The following is a 13,414-nucleotide window of genomic DNA, read 5'->3' on the forward strand; positions in this document are numbered from 1 at the left end:
TTGCTGTCGAACTATTCTTAGAAAAGAATACTATTGATGTACTGCAATGTGGAGAAATGTTACTGAAGTATAGATTAGGTAGGTAAGATAAAAAAAAACATATTGAGGTTTTGGAATTACTTCGAATGATAAATTTTAATTGTAAGCTTTATAATTCGTCAGTATATGAATATCCATGGTTTTTACCGTGTTTAAAGAGTAGCATAAACATAAGGATAGCAGATGAGTAATAAAATGTGCAAATGGAATTGCTGAAACCATTATGAAATATTTTGAGTACTAATTTTTAAGATGTAAATAATAAATGTTTATATCCAATTTTTATAAAAAAAAGAATGTGAGATTATAATTTTTTTGTTTAAAATGAATGGTATGAATACATTGCTTGTTTGTAAATTATAAGAAATAAAATAAGACAAGTTCAATCGGTATATAAAATAAGTGTGATTCGTAATATTGCTGCATTTGTTCTGTATATATAGTTGTAGCGTTGTACTGCCAATCCTATAAGCGGCTTTGTGAGTTTTTACTTTTTAGCCTTTATCGCTGTGACTGATTGGTACGGACCACTTCCCTAAATCGACGTTTGTAATAAGGTGTACTAAATGAAATAGGTATTTGATGGTATTATTAAAAATAAAATTTCCGTTTTTTCCATTTTTCTCTGTGTATAAAATCAATGAGGGTGTTGTAAGAATCGTATATCTGTGCTCATCTCACCGGGCCCCGAGGGCATTTTTCCCGAGAACTGGTCACCGCATTGCCGCAGATATCCCGATACGATGATAGGTTTTTGATATTGAAAGAATTTTCCGTTATGACCTTCGTTGTTAGAAAAATAGTTAAATTTGAAAAGTCGCGTAATGGGAAGATTCTTTATACAATTTTTATCAGTTTTCAAATGACAGAAAACATGCTAAAATGATATTTTTCGAATAACAATATGTGACCAAATATATCCTTGAGCATACACAAGTGACAATTCGAAGAAACGGGCAATGCTTTCATAACTAAAAATGTAGGGAATATTTATTTTTAATCAAAAATAAAAAAAATTTATTATGAAGGAAACTAGAATAATATCACAGATACTATCAATCAAATTTAATCCCTCGATAAAACGAGAAGTCTATGAAAATAGTTTAGATAAACAAAAAATCGTGTTCTAACTTCCATATCTTTTTATCTCCGCACGGTGGCACAAAGCCAAAATTTTAAAAATCTCTCATCAGTTTCTTCTCACGGCAAATTAATTCATCAGATAACGAATAAAAAGAAGGATGTCGCGCTAGAAACTTTCTAAAAAACTTTAAGAAAGAGATGTTAAATGCTACATTTTAATCATATGGTCCACTTTATACGTATTTATTGCATTCCTATTTAGTGGATCAACAAAGCAGAATTAAACATCGACAAAATAATGCCGATGTTATTTTCCAAAAATAGCCAAAAATATGATTTGTAAGTGGACTCACATAGAAGCTAAAATGAAGTTTGAGTTGAAATCATTTTGCTGTCATGTGTTATCGCAATATACGAATTTGGCGATAGCGATACAAACAAAAAAAATTCGGTTGCTCATTTCAAAATCAAACTTGAACTTAAACGTAGACCCACGGACTAAGCTCATAAACTCATTTTTGGCATGCAACCTTGACAAAAATGCACTTTAAATTGAACAAGAGAAAATATTCTCAGTATATAGTGTTATTTTGACACCATAACAAACATAAAATAACCGCACCTTTGCTTGTAGATAATACTATTACCTTCAACCGTAAGCTTCGATTTTATTTGTGCGGATATGTTTGTGGTTGGACGTGGGAAGTTCAAATTTCATCTTTGACTTTTTATTTTAATTTTATAGCCTGGAGCCTTGCGAATTGTATTTCAGTTGTATGAATAATATAAAATTCTTTTATTATTTACTTAATGTTAAAATGGGAATGAAAAGGCAGTTTTTATGAAAAAAAAAACGAAGCATAGAGTTCATGATAGAGAGAGCATTTTTTGTACATTGAAAGCTAGTTTAGTAATGTAAACTACGTTAGGTCACTGTATTTCAGTTTTTAGCAGATAATATGTATCTAAGTATACCATCATAGCAACTGGGTGTGTAAGTCAAAAAGAACTTACACTTACAGCACTTACATTTAACGGTAGAAAATGTGCGTATTACTAAAATAAAATCAACTATGGCTGGTTCGTTTAACAGTTTTCATAGAGTTCCTAGGATAGTGTGGACGATCATTTGTCCTTACAATCGTGTCAATTTAGGAAAGTTACAAAGCTAACACAATGAATGTGTTGAATTATTGTGTAAGTTATTACGTTTGAATTTCAAAGTTAGAGTTATTTTATTTGTCACTTCAGTAAAAAAACATCCAACATTAAAGTTCTTATATCAAAATGACTGGTGTCGTGAATAACGGATTGCTCGGTCATCGAATCTAGAACACCCTTTGATAAACATAGAAAACGAATCAAAGAAACAAATAAAAAGAGAGCATAGGCAATTAACCGTTCTTGAGCACTACAGTGCCTGACGTCGCATTTTTACGTCGTGACATGCAAAAGGATTATGTTGTTTGTTACTTGAAAATTGCTTCTATTTGTGTAATTACAGTTGGGATCGACGTACGTTAGGCCTCAATAACTAGTAATTAAACTAGGCTATGGCTGTTGTTGAATTACGTCGTGGTACCCTTGGAATTACGTCACTCCGTCTTGTGTTAGTTTCGTTTTTTGTCGTCTTCCTGGCACGAGCAGATGAACATGAATTTCTTCGAGGATTGGATTTAGAAGAAGAGGAAGAAGAAGAAATTGATGAAAGATTGAAAGATTTTTCTCCATCGACACAACATGGTACGCTATCTGATTTTTTGAATTTTCACTCTGCAGATCAAAATGTACTGAACTATAAATGTAGTTGCCACATGGTTTAGTGGAATTCCAGTATATAGATTACCATATACAAACAACACCAGAATTTTAAACACTTTTTTGCGAAAATGCCTTCAAGTTTTCTAGTTATCATGTTATTATATTTTCAACGAACGATTTATTCGGCTTTATATTTTAATGATGTAGACAAAACACAAACAGAAACTCGTTTCATAGATATATTTAACTGATACATTTGGTACCTTCCAAAGTGTACTAGAATTGTCCTACGGTGGGGTGTTTGTTTGATTCTACACGAAAAATCATTTCTCAGAAAGAAAAAAAAACACAACAAACTGTAAATGCTATGTATGGTGAAAATGATATCAATTTTAAAAATACTTCCGCAATTTATTGAACAATTATTCATAATTCATGTTTGTTTGGATCATTTAAAAACAAGATTCCACAATTATGCCACAAAATTTGAAAATGACAACATTCAAATTGTCATCAAAAGTAAATGATCGCATTTTACAAATATTACTCTTACACTGTTCTAAAGTCTGACGCATTTTGTCCACGTTCATATGACATAATTTACAAATAAATATGTTAAAATTAAGGAATTATTGAAAAAAAAATTGAAATTTGGGAAATTGTCACGGTGTTCAAATTATATCGTGAGAATGACGTAGTTGCAAATTAAATACACCAATTGAAGATGTTGAGAGCACTTAATTATACTGTTTATGTTTATTTGTTCAACAGCCGGCATTTACGTGCTGGATTATACCTTCTTAAATTGAAAGCGGTGATTAAAATTGTAATAATCGAATACTTTTGGTCAAACTGAATCGGTTGTCGTGCATGGTTCGCGAAATAAAATATCTTTCGTGGGCAAATTATCATCTATTAAGACTGAATCAGAATAATGTTAATTAAATATTAAAGATATAAATTGCAAATTAGACTATGAATTGCAAAATTCAACTTATTACAAATAACGATGGTTCAAACTAACATAGGAATTATTGGAATCTGTTGCCTTGTCTGGATTGCAGCAAATGGACAGTCTCTCTATTTATTCATGGTGTCTACGTAGCACTAATAGGCTATAGTATCGGAATTTTAAATAAACTGGGATCTTGTATAAAACAGATATTTTATATATAATTCAGAATATATCTTTAATTTTTTTGGGAGTTTTCTCAACAAACGATTTTGTATAAATAGAATGGATGTGATACAAATTTAAGTCGAAAGCAAAATAACCAACAGCCCGTGCGCTTAAAATGCTAAAATAATACCGAGATTATATAGTTGTTTAATTACAGAAATATATATATATTTATATTGCTACAATAGAAAAAAGGTTCAATGCAAAAATAAAACATTTCATTTTGCTTAGTATCTGAATATTTTTTGCAGTTGAACTTCAATGTTATACAAGCAGCATGTGCGTCGCACTTGCAAAATCTTGGTTGAATAAAAACTGGGGAGTGAAAGGGAAAGAACAACTCACTCTTCTACAAAGATGTGATGGGTCAGTGGAAGAGAATAAAACTCATATTATTTTATGTACTCAGAAGGGAAGATTAACTTCGTGTGGGACTAAATTCACACAGGTACAATATATATTTTTAGTTTATAAAATTACCGAGTATTGCAGTAATGGAAAATCGGATTTTGATTTAAACCAAATCCTACTTTAAATATGTATATATTTTACAAGTATCTGGCAATCCGACAACACATTCAAGCAGAAAAACTAAACTGCTGAAACATTTATTAGTTCACAAACTGACTACAAAATCAATTTCACGAAGAAGAAATTATTGATAGCGATTGATTCTAACCTTTGAACTCCAATTTTATGAAGTCAAAGGGCACTTGATATATTTTATAGTGCTTTCAAGATAAAATGAGACAAATTATATAAAATCCCACAGAATTTTTGTTTATAAATATAAAAAATGATCGGCCATAATTATACATTTCAAAATTCAAGACATGATCGGTTGTTTTGTCAATTAATCTTTCTTTTCTTTTACAGAATGATACACATGCTACTTTTTCCAACAACGTTCATATATTGCGCCCTCCATCACCAACCGACGGTTTAGTGCCAATTGTTAGAGCAACTATACCATGGACTTGTACCTATCCAATGAAACTGTTAGTTGGAGTGAATTTTGTTCCACAAATAAGGTAGGCATGAATTAGCATGAAAATACATCAACGGAGAATCGCATTACATAAATGTTTTATGTCTCCTAATTGTATTTTTAAGTAGTTTCTGATTGCATTTACAGAATATACATCGATGAATAGCATGTAAATTATTCTGCATTGCACCTGGTGAATCAATACCTGTAGACGCGACTATTATAAGTGATTAGAGTCATAAACTCACAATAAACATAATAGGCTTCTCAATGTATTATCTTATAAAATCCCAAATCAGCTTGGAAACTGCTATCTAGTTTTATTAGGATATTTCTACAATTATGTGACAAATTGCTCCAAAGCATTTGCTGACATGCGAATAAACACGAAGCAATTTTGAAGGTGATGTTTTTGAGACGTGTTTTCCAAACAGAGTCACTCCTCAAGAGGCAATACCTCATAAAAATTGAACCCAGAGAGATTCTGACTCTAACTTTCTTGTGCTTTTTAGGAGTATATGTGGCACACTGTTATTTAATTGTTTCACTCAACAACTACAATGTTTAGCGATTTGCTTTTTATCTCCTCAAATTTCGCAAGTAGAAATCAGGGATCTCAAATATAAATGAATAATCCAGAAAATTCAAGTTGCCATCTTTTCAATAACAAACGAGGTTTTTACTTCATCTTTCCCATCGTGATATTTTGGATAAAATACCATTATAACTACATTCATAAACACCGCAGGGAGTTTTTTAAGCATATTTTACACTGTTGAATCGAGGCACGAGTGGCATGTATAGATCATAAAGTAATACTCAATAGAGACATGGTGTATAATAATAAACAAACGCGAGCATGACACATCTTTTGCGGCTTAATTACCTGTCTGGCCGCAATAACCAATTGAATCAAATTATGACGCTTTAAAAATAGAAATTCCCTAAATTGTTTTGCTATCTTGAAAAATTATATGAGTAGATTCAAATTTAAAATTGAAACAGAAATTTATCATCATTTTTACCAAAAATAACACATACATATAAATCAAAATCATGGTGTCTGTTATTTTTTTTGGTGAAGTTTGTCATAGCGTGTTTCGCTGTATATTGAACAAAACAATGGAAATAGGAATTAGGAAAAAGATCTTCCATTTTGATTATGTTTGATACTTAAGACTAGGGCTGGGAATTTCGGGGAAAACACTTTAACCGTTAACCGGGTAAAATTAACCGGTTAACCAATTAACCGCCGCGTGACGTTTGAAGTAATAATTTATAATTTCAGCTTGTTACGTCACAATGCTTATAAAGCAATCTCACGTGTTCTTATCCCGGTATCTCTTATTAAAATTATTCACGAATCGAGATAGTTTCATGATTGCTCTGCTGCAAGAGATAAGCAGCGTGGTTCGGGCGTGTGGAAGTATTTTAGAAAACCTGATTCCGTTGTTAAACGTCATTTATGTGACAAATTATCAGTGTTCGATGTGCAAATTTTACTTAGATATATATCATATATATAGGCTACAGAAAAACGGCATATTTCGAAATCGACCGAAAACTGATTCTGAATTCATCATTGTCAAATTTCCATAATCAGCAATCTTGGTACTTCCATTATTTTTCACATTTATTGAGTCCTTACCCACACAGTTAGAAATATTCTTTTGAGTTAAATGCCACAAGAGATAAATTTGCGATGACGTAACCATATTTGTAGAAATTGTACGGTATGAAGATGATTTGTACCTGAGATGTCAGTTAACGGATAAAATAAATCGTAACCGTAAACCATCTGAAATCGGTTAACCGGTTAACCATTCCCAGCCCTACTTAAGACTCGATATCACATACTATTTTTCTTGATAAATTTTAGTTGACTACTTGTTTACCTTATAAGGTAACCGATTCGTCGAATTATTTAGTCCTTAGTTTTTTTTTAGTTATGTAGGAATTCTGAATCATATTTCTGAGCTACATTTCCGTAACGGTCAAATCAATAATATAAATAGAGTGTCGGTGGCTTTGAGAGTCTAATTTGACCTATGACATATATTTTAAACTGAGCAATAATGCGTTTTATTGAATCAAAGCTATGTGAAAAATAATGAGCTATTCGAGTCTTTTAAATAGAAAAAATGACAAGCTTTTCATTGTCCACACATGGTTAGAGAACGGGATTCGAAGCCGTCTATCATCATCCGTAATATTATAGGTCTCATTAGATAACCTTTCAATATTGCCGCTAAACGGGAGTCAAAAGATCACTTGAAAAGCTTTAAGCGAAAGCCCCGGGGCATTAGTATATGAAATATGTAGATCTCAAAATCTTCAAATATTTTCCAAGCAAAGTCATGTAAAACATCGCCTAAACTTTTTCAAAAATCTGCGAAGAGGGAAAGTAATAACAACTGTGAGTAAGACGAGGGAAAGTAATAACAATTTAAAAAAGAATCACTGTGAAAGCATGCCACTGCTCAGTACACGTTGATATCAACGAACAGGTTTTATGATTGAATCAAAATGAAGTTATTTTCACAATTTTATATGTCATGGCTAATGGACGTGATTGCAAACTTACAAGCGCCTGAAATATGGATATGGTGTTCGTGTCTCTTAGTTTAGTGATTCGGGAATATCATCAAATTTAATTTATTTTCTTCAATCCTGGTCTCGCGAAATCTTGATGAAAATATTTTGTCCCATGCTTAGCATTTCACCATCATATTGAATACGGCCTTCATCTATGGATTATTTTATTAGCATCTATCTAGGATCAAGTTACATGCATTTTCTCATTGAAATTTTTATTGCTAGTAAACTGTCAAAACCAACTTGGACATGAAGTTTAAGAGATAATTGTGAATATACCTCGTTAAGCTAAAATGGATTACTCTTGCTGGAGTGTCGTTAAATTGAACTTAAATTAGACGATGAGACATGTTTTCAACGTGGTGAAACATACGTCTCGTAAAGTGTAACCACAAGTAAAAAAAAAACACAAGTAGATTTGACCACACAAGTAGGCGGAATTTCTCAATCAGACCAGTTAACTTGAATAACAAAAAAATCATAATATCAACTAATATTTTGGCTCCATACAACGCTAAATTATGTTTTATGTGCATTTGTCGTGAGCTCGCTCAAATATTTCGTTTCAGTACAACCATTCCAACGCTTCAGTCAAGTTTTTGCGTGCTTAAAACGTACAATAAAGGCACGGTTGGTTCATATTAGATCCACTTCCGTGCATATGCGAGAAGTCAAAGACTTAGCCTGGGATTAATCACAGTGTAATCTTTTTATTGCCTCCACGTAACCATGTTTAACTGCATCATTCAAGAATTTGTTGCTGAGTATGTGTCGTAAATGAACTAAACCTTGTCGGCGATATCTTTATACTTTCATGTTCAATAGGATTTCATTGACAAGCACTAACAACGTCAATACCATCTTATGGCGCCTTCTAAAAGGATTAGAAAACGTTCCATTAAATCGATGTTCAATTAAGCCACGTAATTTAACGTCAACTTTCGTGTTCATAGAACTCAATAACAGACCGATAATAACAACATACCATTTCCTGAATTAGGGTGATAAATCCTCAATATAAGAAGGATAACTTTCGTTTAGCAGGACATGAACTATCTCCAAACAGAACAGAGTTGAATTTATTAAATAATATTTCAATTTGCTTGAGATGTTATAAGTTGTATTTAGTAAAATTTAAAACTTGTGTTGGTTTTTATAGTTTATTAAAATCACATGTCACGATATCTAAATTTTGCGTTCAATACGACAGAAGCTGACACAATATACGTATATATAATACTGACAAATGCGATTAGCTGTTGAAACTTACCTTGGCGATAAACACTAATACACAGCTTGAATTATGTATTGCTATTTGAGAACTCGGGTTTCGTATCATTATACTTAAAATCTCATTTTACACTTTTATAAAGACTTCCGAAACATTAGTCAATTTTCTATCTCGTGTACATGGCGTGTGCTAGAAAGAATGCACATTTCGTCGGGGGTATATTCAATAAAATAGCTCCCCAGTCGATGTGGCATACTCTGTACTTTGGCCAATAATGTCATATCTTTTTCGTATAACCTGAAATATTAACTCCTACGCATTTGGTATATACATTGGTAAAATGTTCCTTTTGGTGGGTATCTATTAATTATCCTCGATTTAAAAAAGATTTCTTATGTTTGAAAAATATGTAAGAAATTAACGCTATACCTCAAATATGATTAATTCAGTTCTTCAAATCTATTTACAAATAGATTATATTACCAAAGGGTTTTGTTGATTTTGCACAAGTATTGCCAATTTCGGAAATATTGTTCATTTGGGAGCTTACACTCATTCTGACAATCGATAAAAATGATATATAATGATATAATCATTAATACCAGCAACAAGAAATAACGTTTTCAAATTTCAAAATCCACGAAACAACTTTTATTAAGTGATTTATTTCTCTTTATTTCAGTCCAGTTACTGTGTTTCTTGGCAACAAAACGGGATATGGCGTATTCGAAGCAGCTATGTTCTTATATCGAGATCAAGATTACAAGAAACTATACGATACAACGCCAAAACTTCATATAACAGACAAGTATGTTTACCGAACTGTTCTTTGTAGCCTTCTCTAAAATATTGTTTTAACATCATCTAATAAACCAATGGATTTTAATATCAGTAAGCCTACTTGAAGATGGGAAAAGTCGCTTTTTTGATGGTAACGAAGCCCGTTAATTCACCACAAATTCCCATGTTTTCTTATAGTTCGGCACATACCTTCATATGGCGTTTGCTACAATTCTTGAACACTTGACTGAAATTGCCCACACTGCGGTGGTTATTTGACATTAGTGTTCAAATATTTAAGCTCTTATTTGTTGTTCTGCCCGCGGTTTAACGAACTGGGTTTGGTAAAGTTTACATATATTCCAAGTTATTAAACTGACACCTGAAAATAATAACAAACAACAAAACAGTTGCAAACAACGAAATGAAACATTAGTTGTTCGATTTATACCTTAGTTACAGAAGAATATTTAAAATCGCGCATATATATCAAACAGAAAATGAGATGAAACACCATCATTATTTCTTGTGCTGTATTTATAGACTACGGGTCAAAGTTCAACTACTGCGAGGTCCTACCAACAGTCGAATGCAAATATATAAATGCTGGGGAACGGCGGTTGAATTTCCGAGAGATGAAGATTTGACATTTACTCTTATTGACGAATTGTGAGTATTGTTATACCAAATAGCCTCCATCACGTAGATCTGTGTTGGGCACGTAAATTCATTAATTCTCTCTGTTCGCTCAAGGGGTATTTGACTTAGGCCTAGTTCTCTAGGTTCGAATTGAGATTCGCATGCGGTTAAAATTTAAGGGTTTTCTTGAAAATTTCCAGGGGTACTTGGATGGCAGTTGAGTTTTCATGTGCTGCTATTTTCAATATTCTTTAGTACCAGCAGAAAATGCGTGGCAATTGAAACTTAGCGTAGATTTTACCCGATCTTGCATTGTTGTGACGCAACAATGTGAAATCCACGGCTTCGCAGCTAAACTGTAAAATCTTAAAAGACAATGTGCTGCAAGCATTGCAGTAAGTGATATGCTAATTCAAACCAAAGTATACAACATTAAAGTATACATGAAATAAATACAATTAAAAATTGTTAGCCAATATATCACAACTTTGTTTGGTGTCTGATTACTTCGGTTTGGGTTGATTGTTCCATGACTCGGTGGTACTTAACACAAAAAAGGTTGGGAACCCCTCTAAAATATTGAAGTGACATTACTTTTAACATAGCATCTTGCTCCTCTATTTTTGTGAGTGTAGCTATACTAAATAATTTTGGGCGCGATGAAGTGTTAATTGCCCATTTACATGTGCCAACATTCACTGACAAAAGGTTGGGTATGTGAAATGATTTGTTTTTATTTCTCAGCAAGTCAATCAATTATGCAATAGCTTTATTCCTTCACTTTCTTTTCAGTTGTCCGTCAGAAGAAGGGGTTCGAGCTGAAGTTAAATTACAAAATAACGGCGATCAGCAGCATGTGTTATGGGAATCTAATGTTTTTCGTTTCTTAGTTGGTCCTGAAGTTTTCATTCACTGTCATGTTAAAGTATGCTTCGCTGAAGAGGATTGTGAAAAGGTACCAAACAGTTGATTTAAAATCATATGTATCATTAAACGTTGGCTTGAAACGGGATTAAATAAAAGTACATTGTTACCAAAGACATTTTCGCGAATTTTTTCAAATTTTTAGCATTGTGCAAAGCGTTAGGAATTCGCTTGTCATCGCACCCCTGATTACCGGTTTCGCCGGTTCAAATATCGTGGGAAATGATTATTTGCGAGATGGTTGCTAGACTTCTAACCGTCGTAAGGTGGTTAACGTAATCCCTGGTCGGTTTCAGCTTCCTCCACCATAGTATGTTCATGCGTCAGAAACAAATAATCGACTTACTAATACCATGCACGAAGTGGATTGGTAACCGGACCAGACGCCGTGGTATGCCATATGATTAGGCCATGTTCTCGACTTTTCTTTCCCCGGAATAAATATGTATAATCCAATCCTGACCGGTAAATTGTTAGCAATTGTTGCAAAAGGCGATTTCTCAATTCAAAGTGATGTCATATATACATATATATTAGCGTGAAATATCCTTCATTTTTTGTGATTTAGAGCCAGATGTTGCGCTTTATTATGTGTATCCGTTCAATTCAAAGTCTATTGCTCGATTTATATTTGTCATTATATCAAATAATATATATATATATTTATTGCAATCCTTTTCTTACCAGACATGCCCCGATTCGAACAATCAGCGAGAACGCAGAGAAGTGGAATCTCCGGGAAGTGGACTATTATCCTTGGGTCCAATTAATATAGGGAGGGATGTTCCTGAAATCCCATCAAGTCTTGCTGAAGTAGAAGTAACATCGGAATCGCCAAACGATGTCAGCGAATCGAAGATTTTGGGGCTATCGAGTAAGTCAAGTAAATTAAATGTGAAATCATATTAGTTGGGTAACTCGATTTTCGCGACTAATACGTTTTTATTTCTTAATAAGCACTTGAGACATTGAATAAAATGAAATCTATATATAACCAACTTATTGTGACAATTTTTTTTAGGAATTGCAGTGTTTGCTGTTGTTGGTGGATTATCAGCAATTTGCTTTATTTCAATTATTGCTGTTGCAATAGCAGTTTATAGAAAAACGAGGAAAAGAGAGGAAGAAAAAACGTCACAGTACTGGAAAGACCAGGCCGCAGCCAGATGTCGATTATCAGCAAGATTCACTCTTAGTAATACCCCTCCCTTTGAGATACCCATATCTGTTCCAAACACAATTGCGGCTCCGGATAGAAGGGGAAGTAACACATCGCAATAAAATGTGAGCCTAGTTTGGAAACTGCTTCAATGTCTGATAAATTATTCGTTCCATCTCTGATTTCTACATTTTTTTGTATTCATTGTGGAACTCGCGCTTTTTGAAAAAAGCCCAAAAATACAGAATCCGGATGAATCAATATTGCGATGGTAATGGCGTTGGTCGAATATGGAAGACGCTAGTAAACACGAGGTCTGAATAAACTTCCTGACTCCATCAATAATTTTGAATGTATGATATTCACTGTGTTTTTATTTGCAAACTCATGCTTCCACGATTTTAGTTGATAACAAACTAACAAACAGATTATTGCATATTTCGAATCGACCTGTTATACATATTTTTCACCTCACTAAAAATCACACTTAATCAAGTTTCTTTGATGTATACTTATATTTGCCAAATTCCAGGTTTAATTTTATTTCCAATAAGAGCATTGAATCGTAGCATGGTGACTCTCTTGATTAGTGATAGTATTTCACAATATATTCTTGACTAATCAACCTTGTAATACATATACATGTTGAAACTCCCAAATCATACTTTATTGTACCTAATGCTTTGTTTTGCCAAATTTCAATTTTAACGTAGGAGAATTTCAGTGATAGTTGAATACTTCTTATTTCCTGAGGATTTCTTTTATTAAACTTTTTTATCATTATTTTATTTAAATATAGTATGATTTGAAAAGAGTGATGTTATATACTATAGTAAATGATGGGGAACATAGAAAGACATAAAATACATTTAGATCAATGTTCTTGATTTAGAAAAGCAGGCGGTGTCCAAAAATAATACCTATTGAACATCCATAAACAAGATGCAAGGATTGGGTAGGATTTCCATATTTATCCGGCGGAAAGGTAAGCCGATAAGACGGCGAACCACGGCCGCTCGTCTGATCACCAATATA

At 33.0% G+C, this 13,414-nt stretch overlaps 1 protein-coding gene across 1 annotated transcript; it reads left to right on the forward strand.

Annotated features, from left to right (window-relative positions):
• The first annotated feature begins 2,626 nt into the window (after positions 1 to 2,626).
• Positions 2,627 to 13,193, forward strand: LOC120331444 (uromodulin-like). The gene is made up of 8 exons (XM_039398526.2): positions 2,627 to 2,865; positions 4,315 to 4,511; positions 4,940 to 5,094; positions 9,560 to 9,685; positions 10,201 to 10,326; positions 11,089 to 11,251; positions 11,908 to 12,094; positions 12,242 to 13,193. The coding sequence occupies exons 1-8, from the start codon at positions 2,676 to 2,678 to the stop codon at positions 12,499 to 12,501; spliced, it is 1,404 nt and encodes a 467-aa protein (XP_039254460.2). The 5' UTR covers positions 2,627 to 2,675; the 3' UTR covers positions 12,502 to 13,193.
• The last annotated feature ends 221 nt before the right edge of the window (positions 13,194 to 13,414 follow it).

The sequence above is a fragment of the Styela clava genome, chromosome 6, assembly GCF_964204865.1.
Source record: "Styela clava chromosome 6, kaStyClav1.hap1.2, whole genome shotgun sequence".
NCBI classification, from domain to species: domain Eukaryota; kingdom Metazoa; phylum Chordata; class Ascidiacea; order Stolidobranchia; family Styelidae; genus Styela; species Styela clava.